Source organism: Mugil cephalus, chromosome 2 (assembly GCF_022458985.1).
Source record: "Mugil cephalus isolate CIBA_MC_2020 chromosome 2, CIBA_Mcephalus_1.1, whole genome shotgun sequence".
In the NCBI taxonomy this organism is placed as follows: Eukaryota; Metazoa; Chordata; class Actinopteri; order Mugiliformes; family Mugilidae; genus Mugil; species Mugil cephalus.
In genome coordinates this window covers 22,865,992-22,886,295 of record NC_061771.1, presented here as the reverse complement: position 1 = coordinate 22,886,295, position 20,304 = coordinate 22,865,992, and the positions used below count along the sequence as shown (strand labels likewise).

Sequence of the window (20,304 nt, the reverse complement as noted above, 5' to 3'; positions counted from 1 at the left end):
ATCGGACTGGAAAGGAAATATCGGTGGTGTCGAACATCACTAGCTAACATATAGAGGCAGACATTCACACTCACACCTACGGCTGATTTAGAATCACCAGTGAACCTAAGGAGCCTGTCTGTGGACGGTAGGAGGAAGCTGGAGCACCTAGGACCACATATAGAAAGGTGCTGGTACATAAATAACATTGTTTCTGATTAAATATCTTATACTGAGTGTCCTAAGGGACAAGAGTTTACAGACATAAGCTGCACTGACAGACTTTAAGAGAAATCCCTTAACAGTGCATGTAGTAAAATCTGCAGCCTCACTACAGCTGAAACGCACATCCTCTATGTCCACTAATAACCCACGACACTCAAGAGGCGGAAAAAAACCCCCGCAAAGCTATGTCAGTAATTTATTTGTTGGCAAACAACTTTCACTGTTACAACAAATATTAGTTATGAGATCATTCAACTTGGAACCCATACAAAAAGAATAAATAATTAGCAGTAATATTGTAATAATAATCATGGTCGTAATAATTTAAAAAAAGAAACGGGAAACAAAAATAAAAAAAAACAAAACAAAACAAAAAAAAAAATCAGAGAAGAAACAAAAACAAACCCAGTGCCACTTTATTTACTCCCGCCCTAAAGCCAGCTCCCTTCGCTTCGAGATTGTTTTTGCTGTCTTTAAACCAATAAACAGATAAATAAATAATTTCTCTCTTGGGGACATGGAGGGGGAGGGAGGGGGGCGGGGCTTTCGTGGGATACATGTGCAAGCTACACTTCATACACATAGGAATTTTTTTTCCTCCTAAATAAGTAAACGTTGGCTTTTCCACATTGGACAGTGCTGTTGTGTGCAGAGTTCCCACGTCTTCAGTGCACATACACGGCATTTCACAGGTGAGGCCCACCCTCTTATTCAAATAGGGGAATCTTTTCTCTCTCTCTTTTTTTTTTGTTTTCCACTTTAGACAATAACATTTAATCGGTCTCAGCAATCTTTTTCTATACAACGAGATCTAAAGCGGCACGGCAAGGTAATGTCAATTGTTAATATTTGGCAATCGAGAGGACGTGACTCAGAAACGTTTCGGGTTTTTTGTCACCCTGGCTCCTCCTCCTCCTCCTCCTCCTCCTCCTCCTCCTCCTCCTCCTCGCCTTCTTCCTTCTGGGTCAAAACGAGACCCGCTTCCAGCAAAGATGAAGAGTTTCCACGGCGCTCTCCCCTCCCTCATCACCCAGCCACTTCATCTTCCATCTTTTCGGTTTAAAAATCTACACAGTGGTAAAGTATATAGTAACAATCGATTTTTGCAAAACGTAAGTGACAGTGGTGTTGCTATAAAAGGACCAGAATGAAGTGTGCGTCGGGTATATGCGTATTAATCAAAGAGTGCGTCGCTGTCTCTGGACTTACGAAAGAGTGACATGAAAGATTGTTCCTTGCTCCTTCCGCCGTTCCGCAGAGCGCGTCGCTTCGGAAACAGTTCCACAGACAGAAGATTTTTTTTCCCCGCAACTCATAATTAAAAAATAAAAGACTTGGTCATATGCAACATCTGTATTCTGTATTCTGTACAATACATAGAAACAGTTTGTGATTTCCTCGCAATCCTTCGATAACTGAAAACTTTTACAGAAGAAAGGAGAAGAAATGGAACCTTTTTTCTTTTCTTTTTTTTTGTTTTTTTTTCACTATTTGAAGTCTGTTGTGATAGGATCTTCCTTCCTTCCTTGGTTTTCAGAGGAATACACAGTAGCCGCAGTCACTACACCTCGCAGGAATGTTACACCGGCCCACGCGCAACTCCGGTTTAGCAGATACGAACAGGGAGAGGGTTCGGGACGTCGGTGCGATATGGTTCGAGTTTTCGGTGGGTGATTGGTAGCGAGGGCGCGTGTCATTCGTCCTTCACTTGAATTGGCAGGTAGTGGTGCTTCTTTGGGGCCGGTTTACATCGTGAATATATCCTCGTTCGACCCTTCGGAGAGGTTGAAACAGAGTCCCGGTGGGTGTCTTTAGGATTCAGACAAGAGAGACAGACAAAGAGACAAAGAGACAGGCAGCTCCTTTAACCGGGGCCCCCTGTGGTGGTGGTGGGAGTTGCGACTATATGCTATGATCTGCTAGAGGTCCTTAATGGGGGGGGGGGGCTTGTGGGGCTACGGTCAATCCAAGATTCCAAATTAAAGTAACAGGTACGATAAAATTACAGAATCCCTCCCCCCTTTACGTCTCCGCTCCCGTTCGAAGTCCACAAAAAAAGTCTTTTCAGAGCCGCACTCTCAGTCTGCACCACTTAATGACAATACATTCAATCCCGACTTTTCCGGCGTCCGGCCGTCGGTGTCCCGACCATATCGTCACGAAACCGCAGTTTTAATGTCACGCACAGTACATCAGTCCGGGGAACAGCTCGGTCTGTCAGTCGACGACACAGAATGTTTTCGTTGGAGGGTTGAAAGTGTGAATGTGGACCGAGGGGGGTGGGGGGTGGGGGCAAGAGTCTCGGGGTCGGCTCTATAGACTGGTCACCAGGTGGGAAGGGTCCACGGGCGGCTCCTCGGGCGACGAGTCGGACTCCTCCTTGCTCCCGGACACCATGTACCCGTCGCTGCCGCCGCGGCCCATGTGGTAGTAGCTCTGCAGCTCGTGCAGGTGGTTCCTGGAGCCCAGGTTGGGCATGCTCTTGTAATAGACGTCGTCCAGCTCCGGGGCCGTGGCGCTCTTGCAGGGCTGCAGCTCCCCGGAGCTGTCCTCCTCCCCGTCCGTCAGCCCGTTCACCTGCCCGTCCGGCAGGTCCGTCAGCACGGGCATGCTGGTGTAGAGCGAGTCTCTGTGGTTCGGCGAGTGCGAGTGCTCGTCGGTGTGCTCGTTGGTCAGCAGGGGGAAGAAGCTCTCGCTGGTCTCCTGGGGGATGCGGCGCGGCCGGGAGAAGCTGTGGGGCGGGGGCGGCGGAGGCGGGTGGCTGTCCGGCGGAGGGGGGCGGGGCGGGAGGAGGGGCGCGTTGGACTCCTCCCTGATTATCTCCAGGCCCAGGTTCTCCTCGTGGGGGAAGGCCGTGGGGTTGTCCAGCACCATGGGGCTGTTGTCCTCTTTGCTGCTGCCCACGCACCCGCCGACTCCGCTGCTGCTGCTGCTGCTGCTGCCCCCCGCCATGCTCCCTGAAAGAACCAGGCAGGAGCTTTATTACGCCGCGTGTTATACAGCACGCTGGAGCACAATGCTGATATCATTCACTATCAAGGAGTCGCATTTAGCTCCCCTAGCGCTAGCTAGGCTAAAATCAGACATTACATTAAAACAGTAGCGATACAGGAAGATCTATTGTCACAAATTGCATATAATGTGTATTCATTCCATCATATCTACCAAGAAAGCTCTTCCCTGCCGTGTTTCTACTGTGGCCGAGACCCAACAAACCAAATCAGTGGCTCCAGAGAGCGGCTGTTGCCCTTTTTCGTGGCCGTCACAGACTTTTTGTGCTCGGAAAAGGGAGAGTGGAGCGAGTGGGTAGAAGCCGCCGAACTGCACACACTTCTCCGAGCGCGACGTCCCCAATTACTCTTGTATAACGAGAGAGGCGCCGGTCGAAGCGAAAGGGGCCCACGGGTGACCGTCACCACCGCGAGCTCCCAGGTTGCCTCAGCCTATTGAAAGGTGTCGGCGTCTTTCTTTTTGGACTTGCAAAGTGACTGTTTTGCGTCAGCTCATCGCTCCGAACAGACGGCGGTTTCCATGGGGAAACCTGTACCGCGCGATCCGCCTGCCCCGCGCCGAGGTGGCACGGAAGCGAGTTAATGAGAAACACGGTTTCAGGTGAATGCTGCCGGAATCAAAGGTGCTGTAAGAGCTTCCTGAAAGTGGCCGAAATTAGCGCAAAATATTACTAGTTTCTTGAATGCTGCCCGTGAACGACATAATACACATAATACACCGATGAGGCATAACATTATGACCACCTTCCTAATATTGTTTCTTTGTGCCTCCAAAACAGACTCATCAGAGAAAGGACATGGGTCTTCTGAGGGTAACAGGATGTTTTTAGTGGGGGCCTTTGGGTGCTATGGGTTGAGAAGAGGGGCCTCTGTGGATCACCCCACAGATACTTCATCAGTTTGGGATCTAGTGAATTTGGAGACCAGGTCAAGGTGAGTTTGCATCCTGCTGGGGATGGATATTGCCCTCAGAGAGTGTACTAGCTATTGGCGAGTGTGTCTGATCTGGTCTAGTCCAAGCAACATCCACATGAACGCCAGGTCCAAATGTTTCCCAGCAGAACATTGGATTTCTATCAGTGGTCATAATGTTGTGGCTGACTGGTGTATATCACATGTTATAACTATTCTACAATAGTTTTCCCATCTACACAAACAAAAAGGCTTCACACGTGACCGTCAAAACCTGAGAGTAGTTTAACTGAACCCACAGTCACCTCCGTTGGCCATGCTGCTGTTGACCAGCTTGTTCATCAGGTTGTGGTTGCGCTCGGTGGTGGCCCTCTCGTGGTTGTTGAGGTACGACGGGATGTAGTTGGAGGTGAGCTCCTTGAGGATCTTCTTCTCCAGGGTGGTCTCCTTGTGGTTGGCGTGGGTGCCGTAGCCGCCGCTACGATCCAAAATCTGGACGCAGTCACTCAAGTACTCGCTGCTGGCCATGCTGTAGTTGTTGGCATGGTTACCGTTAAGAGGGAGCGTGTCCATGACGCTGGAGTCTCTCGCATTGTTCAGGATCCCCTCTGAGGAGGAAATAATTAAAAAAAAAAAAACAATAATTATTAGGATTCTTAAATAAACTCCAAGTGGATGACTCAGAAGAAAGATTTTAATTATAGTTTCATATCATAGCGTGTAGTGTGAACTGGGGATAGCGGTGATGATTTTCTTGGAAGGAAAAATGCTCCAAGCGGCCGTAATTCAATTAAGAGCTTTTTTTTTTTTTCTTTTCAAATGCAGACACAAAAGTTATGCGTTTCACCACAAAATAAGAGAAATGTTTAAGTGGCACTTAAAATAATTGTAGAACAAGTTATTTTAAAGGGCAAACATGCAGCATCTCAATTACAACTCAAATGTCAATTTACTGATTTGATGCAAAAATATTTTTAGAGAGATTTAGAAGCAGTTTGTGTTTTTTTTTAGATGCATGCAGATATAGTGCCTTAAGGAATAAGACAATTGTGTTCCTAACAGGATGACTCAAGTGTATTATTATTATAGTAGGGAAAAAATGGACTAAAAATGTTAAGAGTGCAGGAGGAAAAAGGTTTAGGTAGTTGAGAATTAACTTTCCCGTACTTGTGTCTCGGTAAGGTGCTAATGGACAGCATGAGGGAAAAAACAAAAAACAGGTACAGATTAAGTTCACACATCGAAACAAGCGAATCACAACAACTCCAAAATCGACATTTTTGCAACAACAAAGAAACGAGGTCAGTCTTTTAAAACATCCGAGTCTGCTCTGCAATTAACTGACTGACATCATATGGTTTATTTGCATATTTAACACGGAGAAAAATTGTAACGCACACCACGTAAAAACGACATGTAAAACACAATACGTGCACACAGCGAGCACACACAAGCAAGGCCCAAGTGAAATGACACACACACTGTATAAAATTTACATAAAATACAAGAAATAGTTGAATGGCTCCCAAGCAGCTTATAAAAGACATATCCAATTTGCAGACGGACAGTATACACACACATACAGTATATACTTGTGTATGGTATATGTACTGCATGTGCAGTTTATTGCAACGGGACCGATGATGTCACTTGGGAGCCATAATAATAACATAATAAAACACGAGCATGCACAGAAATAACTCTAATCTAACGTTTCTAATTGTCACATGTGTATAATAGTGAACATCAGGCACACCTTGGGTGTTGTACATGCCCACGGCCGGGTTGTTATAGACTGCAGAATCCCCCAGGAGAGTGTTATAAGGATTGTTAGTACCATGGGGACGAAGGAGAGCATTAGTTATAAGATGATTAGCCATGGCTCCTGGTACAGGCAGATAGAGAAAGAGAGAGGAAGAGCAACAGCCAAGTCGAGAGAGAGAAAAGGAGAGAATCACTCAAGAGAAGGGGGGGAGAAAAAAAAAAGGCAGAGCGGAGATAGAGGTCAGGGGGAGAGAGCATGTAGCCATCGCAGAGTGGAAGTAAGCAAGAAGGAAAAAGGAGGAGGAGGAGGAGGAGGAGGAGGAGAGAGCGTGAGATGGAAAGTGAGTGTGTGGAAGAAAGAGGAGAGAGAGAAGAGGACAAGTAAATCAAACGAGCAAAAACAGTTTAGGGAGAAAAAGGCAAGAAAAAGCTCGACAAGTCATTCTCGCAGGCGCTGCACACAGGCTGAGGGAAGGGAGGAGGGAGGGAAGGGGGGAGGGAGGGGATGACGGGGAGACAAAGAGGGAGAGTGGCATAGCTGGGAACAGACCGTGCTGCAGTTCAATACGCTTGAGCAGAGAAGCATGACTACAGGATAGTTAATGGACAAAAAGGCCACAAAAATGTGTTCAGTGCATTTTGTTCCCTGGTGGGAGACAGATCATGTACGCATTAAGGCTGGAGAAAAAATAAAAATCTGAAGAAAAATGACGGTCACAGGTCCCATCCATTCATCCTCGTGTTAGACTCCACACTATACCAGGCAACATACAACCCTCTTCTACCGCTCCTGTGTCTATGTTTGTCATATAGAGGGGGAAAACTAAAACACTGAAATTAAAATGTATGATATGTTAAGACGGATTAAAACAAATATAGTAATTAATATTCAAGTTATACACTTCCATTTAATGTAAAAAAAAAAACAAATAGAGAAAACCTTTATTCTACAAGTTTCAATCAATAATCCATAAAACAACACAGGACACGACTGCCTTCCTCTGCTCTTATTGTGCCATTGTCAGCTACTCAACAAGTAACAAGAGCTACAAATACACAAAAAAAGACCTTGAGTGGGATGAAGTGATGTCATTTCACGTGGCGTACCACTGTGGATGTCACGACTGCGTATACAGTCTCGGTTGTTTGGTTACATTTGCTAAAAATATCATCCTGTGTGACATCTGTAGACTGCAAATAAAGATGGACGAGGGAACAGGTCCTCAAAAAGTGAAGCAAGTAGAGCTCCCCCTGGTGTCTGGCTGCAGTATCGGTCATAAGCTCCACCTCCTCCATGTTAGTGGAGGAGGTGGAGGAGGAGGTGGAGCTAACACATTACACTCCTATTATCTGCAATTATGTTGAGTTTTTTATTTCATGATAGCTTCTTTCATTTTAGGTGGTTAATATAATGCAGATGCATGTTCGGGTGTCGATTTTAGTTGGACGCTACAGAAACAGGATGTGACCGATGATCAGTGCCAGTTGCCATGCCAACCGCTCCATAAAGCGGTCATGTAGGACTGTGAGAGTTGAGAAAAAAATTTCACATTAATTAAATGAAAAAGCGAGTGCGAAATTGTGGGCAAGATTCCCAGGTAAATAGTGACAGTTAATGCAAGGAAGTGGGGACGTGGTGTCCATATTTATATACAGTCTATGGTCACATCCGACAGCTGTCACTGACTGTAGGATCTGAAGTTATTAGACTTACTGTACTTACTCCCCTCTGTGACTGTCTTATATGTGTGGTGCTGTAAATTTGGACCCTCCACGTATTCTCTCGGTAGCAAAGAGTGTCCACAGTGTTTCCTTATATTATTTTTTAATAAAGACAAATGCTAAACAAATGCACGATATAAATGATCCACTTCTTTGTAGCACACCGGCTTGACAGTAAATGAACTTGAATCTGGTTGTCCAAATAAAATCTTTACCTGAAAAGTAATTTGAGATGTAGTTCAGCACAAGTATCGAGTGGAATAAACTTAACATGCTCAAGTCAGGTATCCTACAAATACCCAAATCTCTCCTTATTAGCAGTGAGGCATAATGATGTGGAAAGAAGTAGACAATCGATGCATATCTCATCTCTATTGCTGCAAACCATCAATAATATTATTAAAACTGTAGCTAACACATTACACTCCTATTATCTGCAATTACGTTGATTTCCGTATGCAGATGCTGGCTCACGACCCCACCGTGAGTCACACGTTGTGTGATGTAGGTGTGTTACGGCCGTGTGTCATGACCTTGGTGGTGACATCAGTCTCTTTAAGCTCTGGGAACAGCGACTACACACTTGCTAAGTTAGCGGGTGTTTTTTTTTTTTTTTTTTTTGCAGCCCTTAACTTGCTCCAGTTTTCCTCCCTGTTCAACATAAAGTCACAACGCCTAAAAACGAGTTCACAGTGTCTCGTGATGTTTTAACAAAGGAGGGAATCTGTCAAACTGTCGAGAATCACAGCTGTCACAGATGATGAGCTCAGAAAGAAGAAAGCCGACCGATTCTGATGGCTTCAAGAGTCTTGACAGGAGACAGTGTGAGTCTGTGTCTGATACAACACCGAGACGCACCAAGATAAACAAATATTTCTTCTTATGAATAACAGTATTTTATGTTTCGCTTAATGAAAAAGGAAAGTTCGCAGAAAATCCTTCTTAACAACATTTCACTAAAATGGGACAAATGTCAATTGTTTCCAGTGCTCGAGTCTCTAACTTCAAAACAGATGTTTCTTTTTTTTTTTTTTTTTCAGAGTTCATATGATACGCAGCTGCGCGCTGTCTATTTGACAGTGGACTCAGCAGAACCATTTCCATATTACATACGACTGCCTTCCTCGGCTCTTATTGTGTCACTGCCAGCTGCTGCTGCCATTACTCAAGTCAAGTGTGTTTGACTGACAAAACTCACAGGGGCGGGCGTCACCAAGGAAACGGTGTCAGCTTACTGTCACTGTTTTCTCGCTGCTAAGGGGCTGACGTTGTTTAAGAGAAAGTAGAGGAAGGCGCGTTTCACCTCGTTTAACACACATTGACTATCACGCCAAAAACAAAACGGTGAAACAATTTATGCAACATAGTATCAGCCGGCAGTGTTAAGAAGCACATCGGGATTCTAATTTGCAAAACTTCCACTCTACTTCCATTTCAGAAAGCATGAAGGAGAAAACTGAGAGGCTTTTTTTTTGTTTGTTTGTTTTTAAAGCCACATAGCTTCGTAGATGTTGACACTTTTACGTCTTTATGCAGTTCGGTTGGTGACAGCCGCTGCGTTTCCTTTACCCCTAGAAATGTGCAAAAGCCAAATATCGCAACAGGTAATGGAAACGGCTACATTTTGAAAAACTATCAGTAAATATCACAAAAACACTTTTTGTGCTCTCATGAGGTGGTTTTTCAGACGTATCGATATATAAAAGTTTATCGCAAAAGTGCAACTGCTCATCATCAGTGTCACTGGAGATAATCCATCTGGCGCCATGAGAATGAGAATTTACCTCAACAATTTACCTAAACATCCACCTGCGCATAAAAAAATAAAAAAATAAATTCAAAGTGTGGCTAAACACTGGGAAGTTGCGCTTTCTGGAAAAACAGCTGCCATTACGGTAATGATGACGCACCGCTGCTGTCAGACCAGAGACCCCTAAGAAGAGAGAGTTGTTTGGAGGAATCTGTTGGTAAAAAGTTAGTTCTCCCCTTGAGATGTCACCAAGGTCTTCCAGACAAAAGCACAACTTCCCAGTGTTCAGCAACACTGACTTTTGTCAATAGCACAAACCACTGTGAGTTACGGTAATTTAAATACAGCGTGCTCAGAGTTACAACTCAAAACACCTTTCAGTGGAAACACGTACAAAGTGTACTTTATCGAAATTTCATAAATATCGTCTCTATTATGCAAACACAGCTGTCCTTAAAGATTTGAGAAACTAATCAGATTTGCCTGCAGCTTCGACGAATCCTGATTTTCATTTGGTTTGGTTGGTTTGATTGTGTTAAGCCCAATTTGGTCCTAGGTTAGCGCCTCCCCTTCCCAAATTGGCTTAATTGACTTAATTGGCTTAAGTGAACTGCTGCCTCTCCTCCTTATTGTTTACAGAACGCTGTTAGAGCCCAAACAAGAGGAGGCACGACACTCCCCTCTAAGCTCAACAAGTAAGACCCGCATGTGGTTATCCAAATTAGGCCACTCCACCCTTAATCACAAAGTCACTGTGTGGAGTTATTTGGAAAGCTACTGGCTCTGAGAAAGCTCTGTGCAGCACACTTTAAAGTGTGAGGGAAGGAGGAGGAGGAGGAGGAGGTGGAGGAGGACGTGGGGGTATCTTAAGCACTGCCTCACTAAGTGTGTGATAATTCAAGCGCTGACACACACCGTGTCTGCTTTAGTATCAATCTGTCATGCTAACAGCTTATTAGTGGCCTGAAGAAACCGAGGGCCACACCTCAACTCGGAGACTAACAAATGGCAGCACGCATTCCAATGAGTGTGTGCGCGCGTGTCAAACTGTCGGGCCGTTCGGGTGTCTATGCCCTCATTACCCCGGCCCTTAGACAGCCATACTCAATGACACGTTCCCACAGTCCATTACAGTGTCTCGGTCCGGAGGGGCAGCGGTACAGAGCTCTGAATCCGGCGGAAAGACGCCGAACTCAGCCTTAATAGCGGCCTCGCTCTAATAAGACAAGACGGGGCTGAATTTATAGATTCTCGAGCGAATTACCCCGCGCGGCTTTGCTCTGCGATTCTGTACGTTTCTAGAAGTAGGTCGTACTTTAAAGTACACTACGTTCGGCTGGTAATGGCACAACTGCATAAAAGTAAAGGTGTCAGAGACTTTAACACAGTGTAAATTAAAGGATTACTCAACAGAATGCTTCAAAACACATCTGTTCTCGGGAGGGGGAGAAAAAAAAAAAGCCCTTAGCTCTGCACTCTGTGGGTTTACACTACAATAGGACCTCAAACCGGCTGACGTTACAGTTTCGACAGGTCTGCCCCAACCTCTCCCTTCCCGTAAAGTCGGCCTTTGAAGCAAAAAAAAAAAAAAAAAAAGCGGCCCCGCGACATCTCCACTCTGTTCTCCTAATCCACGCCTCCTCGAGAACACAACATCGCCATCAGAAGTCCGGACTCCCACCACTTTGCCAAAACGACAAACGCGCGCCGCCACCGAAGCCTCCCGGCATTAACAAAGACACAGTGACAGTGACGGGGATGTGAACGGCGGGCGTCCTGCGGTTACCTCTGTTCAGCGTGGCCGAGCTGTTGATGTCCCCGGTGATGAAGGAGGACTCCTGCTTCCTCACGGTGTCGTTCCACATGCGCCTGATGCGGCTCTGCGCGCGGGACAAAAAGGGAGGAGGAGAGGAAGCGACAGACGGGGGGAGAAGGTGCGGACAGGGACGAAAATAAGGAGTGATAACGAAAAGGGGAGACGAGGGGGACGGGACGGGGGGAGAATAGACGGGATGACAAGAGAGGAAGGGAGAGATGGTAAGAATGGTGCACGTGGAATATGATGAGCAAAATAATGAGCAATTAGTGCGGGAGAGGCAGTGAAGGAGGAGAGAAAAAAAAGGCAAAGTAACAACCAATAAGAGAGAAAAAGGGGTAGGAGGAAGTAATCGTGCATCAGTGTCATTTAAACAGCGCGTACCTGTGTGTCAGCCAAATAATCTGCATACGTCAGGGTTTGGGATATCTCACTTTCAACAAATGATTTTACAATTAACGCTATTCAACAATATATTAATATATATTCACATCAGTTCAAAAGGAATTGTGCTGTAAGACCCGCCTACAATTTAAAAAAAAAAAATGTTTGTCTATTTTTTTTTTTTTTTAAGACTAGTTGAAAGTGAGCGGCGATAACCCAAAGCCATCATGGCGCGCCCCGGCCTCACCTGAGAGTCTGCTGTGCTGTAGCGTCCGGGTGTGCAGGCAGGTAAGCTCACCTGTGAGCCTGTGGAGTAGCGGCCCGGGGTCCGTGAGGTGGTGGTCTTACTGGAGGAGGAGATGGAGGTCTCCACGCTCTTGCCGCTGCAGCAGTGCGTGCGCAGGCATTTGCCGTACTCCTTGCGCACCTGTGCAGATGGTCACACACGCGGGCGTTGAGATTAGGATAGGGGGTACAAACAGGGATGCAAATCTTGTTATCGGCTGAGAACGGCACGACTAGACTTGGAGTCGACGCCAATCAGCCACAACATTATGACCACCGGCAGGAGAAGTAAATAAAGTTGACCGTCCCGTGACTACTCAGCGTCCTGGCGTTCATTCACCTAGATCAGACCAGGTAAACCCACCCCCAGCAGGACGCAGCCCGACAAATCCCCTCGATCCCAAACTGAGCTTCCTCTGCCTCAGACGACCACTTCCTTACGTATCTTCTGGTCATAGGTTGCCTTGCAAACAGTGACCTGTAGTGAGGTTGGAGCGGGATCAGACAGTGGTCTGATTTCCTCAGCAGTGGTAAAAGTGTAACCTTGTGTGCGTCCTTCACGTTTGCATGCAGAAGATTAATAGTCCCACCCACCCAGACCAGACCAGGCAACCCCCTGGCCCTTAGTGATGACACTCCTCGATGGCAGCAGCCCCCCCCCCCGCTGCCTGACACATGCACAAAAATGGTTGAGGAAAAAAAAAAATGAAGAACAGCACTAGGTGTGTGATCCCAAACTGATCAAGCATCCATGGGATGATCCGCCCCCACTGACTACACTCTGGTACCAGACACCACAGGGCACCGTCAGAAGGCCCGTGTCCAATCTCTGATGAGTCACGTTCTGTGATAGGAGTGGGGGGTTTTGGCTTCACACCATTAAGGGATGACTCTGATGAAACTATTTGCAGTTATGTAAAAATATGCCTCACAATTTGTCTAGTAAAAAAAAAAAAAGAAAAAAAAAGATTCAAGTTGCATTACCAACTCACTTGATGATGCATTTGTTTTTCTCAAAGCGACCAATTAACAAATGAGGTTTCTCCAGCTTGATTTCCTCACTGTTAATCTTTGCCTTTGCGGAGTGTGCGTCACGCTTTACCTAAAACGGCTTCTGACGGTTATTATAAGTGACTGACAACATTACGGAAAGGATTCCGACGGAGACGCGAGTGCGTCTGGCGTGCAGCAGATGTTTCACTCGAGTAACGGTATCGCTATGCTGCTGCAGCATAGCAACGATGTGAAAGTGAGTCAAGGTGAGCAACACTACTGACTTCTAAAAGATGCTTTAAAAGGGAAAAACAAAACAACAAAAAAAAGCGTATGTTTGAATGTGTACGAAGTGTGGGGGAAAACAAAAGTTCCATAACTCTGTGAAGCTCTCGCAGCCTGTGCGGACGCGCTCAAGTTGTATCTGGTGCCACAGCAGCAAATGGATGAGAGCTCTCCCGCCCGTACGCACTGCACCAGGCCGACCATTGTGTTTGCCGTAATTATTTTGACTGGGATGACAATCCCCAGTCAAACACAAGTATACGTCTTACACCGAAAAGCTTTTACATGAAGAAAAAAAAAAAACGGGGGCTGCTGCAAGAGTGGAAAAATGAAAGAATGGATGGAAAGCCATTAGCTGAAATTATTGTGTTGACCATTTTATTGATCAGTACACACAAAAGCGTGTCAGGATAACAGAAAAAAAAAAAAAAACAGACGCTCAGAAAGCCACCGGTACGTAGCATCCACCGAGTCAATCCGCAGCAAAAACAAGAGGTTTCTGAGATGTGCTTTGATGATGATAGCTGAATTCCCCTCGGGGTTATGTTTTGGCAGTTTTTAAGATGCCTGTTGTGCCGTTCTTGCGCGATAGTTCACGAAACTTGCAAAGTTTTGAAAAGTTCTGGCGTCCCTATCAATCACTTACACTCAAATACACAGAAAAAATCAAGCCAGCCGTGGTTGGAAACTCTTTGAGTTATCCTTTCCAAGATGACATCAAAACCATCAGACGCTTCTTTCACTCAAAAATCCTCGAGCGAAACCCGTAAAATTCAGACGTTAAAAGATTAACTTCGTAAACTTTCCCTCGCCGACATCCCGAATCCTAAACGCCACATACGCAGTGAAACGGACACATTCCTCCGGGAGACATATGATGAGACTCGCACACACTGAACATCTGCATTTAGATCCCAATCAAGTTAGAACAAATAAGAGCGTAATTGCTTTTTAACAAGCTTGTTGGACTGGCAGACGTGTATTGCCACATGCTCTGTTTGAACAGCTGCGCGTTGAGTTGCTCCATGCATCTCGGGAGAAACCGCGTTGGGCCGCTGCCAAAGAAAACCCCTCGGCCCCGTTCTGAGGACATCTCTCAGGATGCCTGACCCCGCGGCCTAACACATACCTAAGCGCAGCACGCGCACGGGTACGCGCCGCACTTGTTTGGTGGTCACACACTTAAAAAAACTAGAAATCTCTCGGCGGGACGGCAGCCAGATGAGAGTATTAAGCATTTGGATGAATTCTCTTCCCATATCTTCCTCCTCTTCTGTTCTCCCAGGCACTGACAGTGTGTGGGAGTACAGTAAAAATATCCCAGGATGTGTAGGCTCTTCCTGGAAGCCACATATAACTAAAAAAAAAAAAAAGGAATACATGTGTCTCATAAATGCTAACAATCCTTTAAGCTAACCAAACCCAAAACATATATGTTTTCAGATGTTGTCCTTTAAGATGAAAATGGGATTTAAAAACAAACCTGTGTGTTGATTTTGAAAAAGTTCTGTATTAAATCACTAAAATCACCCAAAGTGTTTCTAACTACGCGATATACGCCAAAAACAGCTGCTGTAGCTCACTGGCAGCTAATGGCTAAACAAGGCTCCTCAACAGTAATATGGAGCTGGTTCAGATTTCATAAGGTGGATGTGGAACAAGCTTGTCCCATATGTTTACATAAAAGAAAAGGATAGCAACACAAATTTATTCCACCACGACAAGAGCAACCACATCCTCCGGTAAATTAAGGTGACCAGACGTAGACGTTTTGGATGACCTGTTCCTGATTTTAGCATTTTATGAATGAGAAAAAAAAAAAAAAAGTTGCATGCAGTTTCCTACAACATTTATTACGGTAGTTGGTCGTGCTACTATTGACATTACCGACATAACAGTTAAAATATAAATAGATGTGTCAAAATAAATGAAATCGTAATTGTCCCTGTTTCTTCATTTCATCTTGAAAACATTTAATTCTTTTTTTTTTATCTTATGCTGGAAATGTCCCCGGATTTCTTTCCAGATGTCTGGTTATGGTAAATTAAAAATAAATAATAATTATAATAAAAAAATATATATTGCCATACGATATGCAAAGCAAACGATGGACAGATAGAACATTAAGTTACTACTTTAGTTATGTTCTGGAGGGCTGTCAGATATGTTTGTCACTGTTGTAGTAACTATTTCAGTTTCAACAATAAACAATAAATGATCATTCTCTCTCTTAGCATTAGCATGTTTTATTTAGCTACATTTATCATTACTAAAACGACCTAAAACTAACTTCAACTAACTGAAACTAAGGTTAATTCCCTTTTCCAAATCCATACTAGTTCGTATGGATCATTGTCGAGTCCAGTTGTCCTTAATTTGATCTGATAATCCACTTTTTTCCCGTTCTCGCTGTATTTACTCATACATTTCACCATGTTTTTCCCACTCAGGGGGGCGTGGCCCCAGGCGGCAGTGACGTCAGTGCAAACCCTCTATTAAAGACTTGTTTGATTAGTCACTACAGTTTCTCTACAACTTCCTACTTAAACCTGTAGTTAAGCAGCTTATTTGACTCTAATCTTATAATCTTAGAACTCTTAAGACAGAATGAAACGCCTGATTGAGTCAGAAACATGGATGGGAATTGGAATATTTTTATCATGGTTTTTATTGTCAGAATGGCAAAATTTGTAGTGATACATTTTTTAGCCCTTTTTTAACCTGGCTTAGGCATCACTCTTCAAGTGTCAATCATAGAAGTTTTTTAATAAACGAACCGTCATTTCCTGTCCCATAATAAAAAAAAAAACGTATTCGCTGCTCACGTCGTAAGTCACGTCGTAAGACTCGCAACTCGCCTTGTTAGCCGCTGCCACTTGGCAAAGCAGACGAAAGTGAAAGACAGACGCAGCGTGTGTGAGTTAGCAAAACGGGGGAGAAAAAAAAAGAAGAGAATCTAGCAGCCTAGCAGGGGGAAACCGAATGACCAATCAAACCTGTGACAGCTCTGCAGATATTTGCGGTGTCCCCGCTGATCGTCGCTAGCACACGCACGCGCGCGCATGAGTTTCGCGCTCGCCCGCCTGTCAGCTCGTCTATCTGCGCCCGCCCGGCTTCGGCTCGCTCACCTTTTTCTGCAGTATGCAGTGGAAGATGAAGATGAACATGCCCTGCAGGGAGTTGAAGATGGTGAAAAGGTACGCCATGATCACGGTGCTCTCGTTGATGTACATGAGGCCGAAAGCCCAGGTCAGCCCCAGCAGACACAGCAGGGCTATGGCCCCGATCACCCAAGACCTACGAGGGAAAACCACATAATTAAAAGAGAGAATCTGTTACAATTAAAACTTATTTTGCCGGATCAGAAAAAAACAAATGCACACGGAAGCGTGAAGCGGGAGAAAAGGGTGACGGGGGGGGAGCTCCAACACTGTGTGCAGGGTGATGGAGAAAACAGTAGGGGTTCTGCTGAAAAGAATTATAGTCTTACAAAAAGGGGAAGAGACGAGGGAGCCAGGGTGGATCTTCCCACTCGGATCTCAAGAGACGGAGGGAAGGTTATAAATTAGCTGATGTCAGCGGCCGGCGTCGAGAAAGACGAGCCCGCTGCATCGTACGTTTCCCGGGTTGGAGCCAAACATTTTCGCAGGCAGAAGTGGGCCCCGGTGTCCGTTAGCGCGGCCGCGACTATAACCGTTAAAAGGAATTAAATTTAATAAAAAGTTTTGAAGGCTGCGAACCTTTCGCTCCCAACAAAGGCTACGAAGTAGTGAGTCATAAAGGCCAAATGTCATCGGAGTTTGGTCATGTCGAGGCATGTGTCTGCATTGTAAGCCCGTGCCCGAGTGTGTGTGTGTGTGTGTGTGTGTGTGTGTGTCCGTGTGGGTCGGCCTCACAGGGCAGTAAGTAGAGGGACATAACAGCCATTATAAATGACATTTCCCACTAAAGGTCACAGTTTTGGGGCCTGCCGCGGCCGCGATGATGGCCGTTAATTTGATTGGCTGACTGGGCAGTGATCACCTCTAATGCGAGGGACAGAGACAAAGAAAGAGGGAGGACGGACGGAGGGAGGAAAAATACGGAGGGGGAGATATTAGGAGAGTCATGAAGAAGGAAGAGAGACGGAGGAGGAGGGTAAGTGAGTGAGACTGGGGTGATTGATTCGACGCTGCCCTCTGTGGCACCGTTCAGGCGAGACAGAACCTCCAATAAAGCTCGTCTGACGACCCTCTTCAATAAAGGGTACAGTCACCTCTTTCTCTCCCATCCCACCGTCTCCCCTCTCCCCTCCACTGCTCCCATGTATCATGCCCCCACCCCTCCACGAATTCACAAATCACCATTATCATATTTCAATAGCTCATTGGGTCTTTAGGTTGTGGAACCTCACAAATCAAACGTGAACAAGAAATCTGTTTTACAAGGCAGGTCAACGTTTAATTGAAGCGTATGCACGGACTCTAGCCAGGTTCTACGGGCAAATAAGACAGACAGCAAAACAAACAAGCACACAAGTGTCTCTGGGAGGACAAAAAAAAAAAAAAAAAGTGACTGAAGAGTGGCCTTACCGAAGCCAATCCACAACAAAGATAACTTATGATGGCTTGGAATGAAGGAGACAGAAAACAAAAGGAAGAAAAAAAATAAGACAAAAAGGGCATGAAGGTAATTAACGAGTAAATGAACCCACAATGAGACATAACTAATGAAGCGAAACAGATCAGAACACAGCCAGCTTTCTCATCTCTCATCAGGTTTTTTTTTCTTTCTTTCTTTCTTTCTTTTTTTTTTTACATCACATTCCCTCCGAAACCGCACTGAAAGCGCACATCAGCTGGTTTTTATTTTAGTTTCAGACGCAGCTTCAGAAACTGCTGTCACGACACTGGCAATAATATTTAAATGATAACTGGAGGAATGTCACTCTGCGGTTTACATTAGTAATTCTGAACTCGGTGAAGGCGACGCGCTCCAAGCCGTGGCATGTTTTCTGAATTACACCGAGACTTTTTTTTTTTTTTTTTTTAATGTCTCTAGCTGGACTGGAACAAGGAAATACTAATTCCCGTTTAGGTGGCTTAGCAGAGTTTCAGTATTCAAAGGAAATGAAGTCATATTTCAGTGACATCCTCTGAGGCCTGTGAGAGTAACACGGACGTGACTGTGAATAATGATATGATGGATGCAGTGCATTTCAAAATGGAGAAATGTGCTTCATGCTAGGTAAACAAAACAAAAAAAAAGTCTAACAAACATTTAGTCATTTAAACGAACAGGTCCAACATTTTGGGGAATATGTTCTTGCAGAGAATGGTGACACGAAAAATAAACATTTGAAGAGGTCGAAGAGGTGAGCTACTCTGCCAATCTCATCAATCCCTCAAACTCTTCAAATGTCTTTCTTTGCTCTAAGGCAAAGTAATGTCCACTAAGTAACCTGTTATATAGAGGTGAAGTCCATGGTCTCTTATTCTGGAACCACATTTTTAAGGTTAGTGAATTTGCTTTGAGGCAGATGAAGACAAAAATAGCAGTTCCTCAAATGGCCACTAGGGGCAAGTTTTTCTATGTAAAATAAACACTGACTACGGGGGATTTGTATTCACCAAATGGGGGTGTGGCCTAATTTGCCACTGTCATGCAAGTTCTTTCCACAAGTTCCTCAGAGCTTCTACAGTAGATAATAGTTGTGATTTTCCCCTTTTTTAATCCTTTTAAATACTTTCCATAAAGTATTTAAAAAAGTATTAAAGTATTAAAAAGTAAACCAATTGGTACTTTATCCACAAAATAAAGCTGAAACTAAGGGAAAAACCCCCAAAATCCTAAACTCCCACCCCAATCTCCATCTCCCAATTCATTTTTTTCACGGTCATTACCCAAAATCATCTTCAAAACCAAAACAGTTGATGTTTGTTTAACGGCGCCATTAAAACAGAATCAGGACGTTATTTGTCTCTCGCCCTTGACGGCTGTATAGACATTTCAAACACATCTGGAAAGCGTGGAAAAACAATTGACAGTCTGAGAAGATGAACTCAGAGGTTGAGTGCAGGTTTATCTTAGACGGACAAGCTGCCTTCTCCGTGTTTCCGATCTTCTTGATTAGCAAAGCTAAACCTCTACTGACTGCAGCGACATTTTGCATTTACTGCACAGACATAAGACATTTTTTTTTCTCCAAAATGTCAGACTCTACAGCTTATTTCATTCACATAATTATGCATAATTACACTTGCTTTCAAACCTGAGTGCACCGGTGAGATGACTGCCTGGTTTGTACGGAGGAACTTACTTGATGTTGTCCAGACACCCGGAGTCTGGTTTGAGAATGGCTGTGTGATGGAACATCTTATAAAGAGCGATACCGAGGAAGATTACATTCAGCTGAAACACACAGACATACAAGTTAATATTCTGCAGCGATGAGACTAATTAAAGACACAATGTCACCGCGGCGCGTATCATTTCATTTTTTCCCCCTCCGGCTGTAATTGGCTCGGGGACGCGGTATCGGCCCACAATCAACAGTCCCTTTTATGTGCTCCAAATACGGCGAGTGGGGCATCAGGGAAAAATGCAGCAGTCATTACATCCATTGAGGATCATTGTTACAATAGAAACCCAATTCTCACAAGCGCTGTCTTTTTGATTGGTCCGCTAACGCATACAGTAGATGGGCTTGTTTTCCTAACGCCTGTCAGGGTCTCGGTGGCCGCGTATGTCACCGGCGACCGTGAGAGCGGCGGTCTCACCTGCGCCGATGCCCCTCTGCAGCCCCGGTTACATCAGCGACGGCCCACCTGACATTTCTGAAATGAGTACAGAGCAACTGGGAACGCGTCCCGTGGCTTTCATTTCCTCTGTATCAAACGCCGCCTTTTCTATTTTTCCTTTTGCTGTCTGTGCGTCTGCCGAGTCATCTAACTCTATTTCTGTCTCTGTTTACTTGCGGAAAGGGAGGTGGGTTGCCTGTACTCGGAACAGCTTGCTGACTTACAGAACAACGTTCATTGCGCTGCTCTTTGAAAGCAATGCAAGAACAATGGTCGGACTCTCTGGCAGCCTGTGTTCCCCCTTTTTCACTGTTTAGTTAGGAGGAAGAAGGAAAAGAACGACTTTGGTTCCTCATTTGAGACGCTCAGAGCAATTTACGCCGATCAGGCGTAACATTA

At 45.0% G+C, this 20,304-nt stretch overlaps 1 protein-coding gene across 11 annotated transcripts in view; it reads right to left on the bottom strand.

Moving 5' to 3' along the window:
* Positions 1 to 387: 387 nt before the first annotated feature.
* Positions 388 to 20,304, bottom strand: part of adgrl3.1 (adhesion G protein-coupled receptor L3.1) — a 137,469-nt gene continuing 117,552 nt past the window's right edge. For 2 of the 11 annotated variants that reach the window (XM_047577675.1, XM_047577677.1), the window contains 8 exons: positions 19,425 to 19,516; positions 16,255 to 16,423; positions 11,811 to 11,990; positions 11,150 to 11,243; positions 5,884 to 6,012; positions 5,295 to 5,312; positions 4,427 to 4,735; positions 388 to 3,161 (listed from right to left, as the gene is read on the bottom strand). In XM_047577675.1, coding sequence (XP_047433631.1) covers positions 2,518 to 3,161; positions 4,427 to 4,735; positions 5,295 to 5,312; positions 5,884 to 6,012; positions 11,150 to 11,243; positions 11,811 to 11,990; positions 16,255 to 16,423; positions 19,425 to 19,516 — 1,635 coding nt within the window. In that variant the 3' untranslated portion in view covers positions 388 to 2,517. The remainder of the gene's footprint in view (positions 3,162 to 4,426; positions 4,736 to 5,294; positions 5,313 to 5,883; positions 6,013 to 11,149; positions 11,244 to 11,810; positions 11,991 to 16,254; positions 16,424 to 19,424; positions 19,517 to 20,304) is intronic. The other 9 variants (XM_047577684.1, XM_047577685.1, XM_047577679.1 and 6 more) reach the window with 8 other exon arrangements.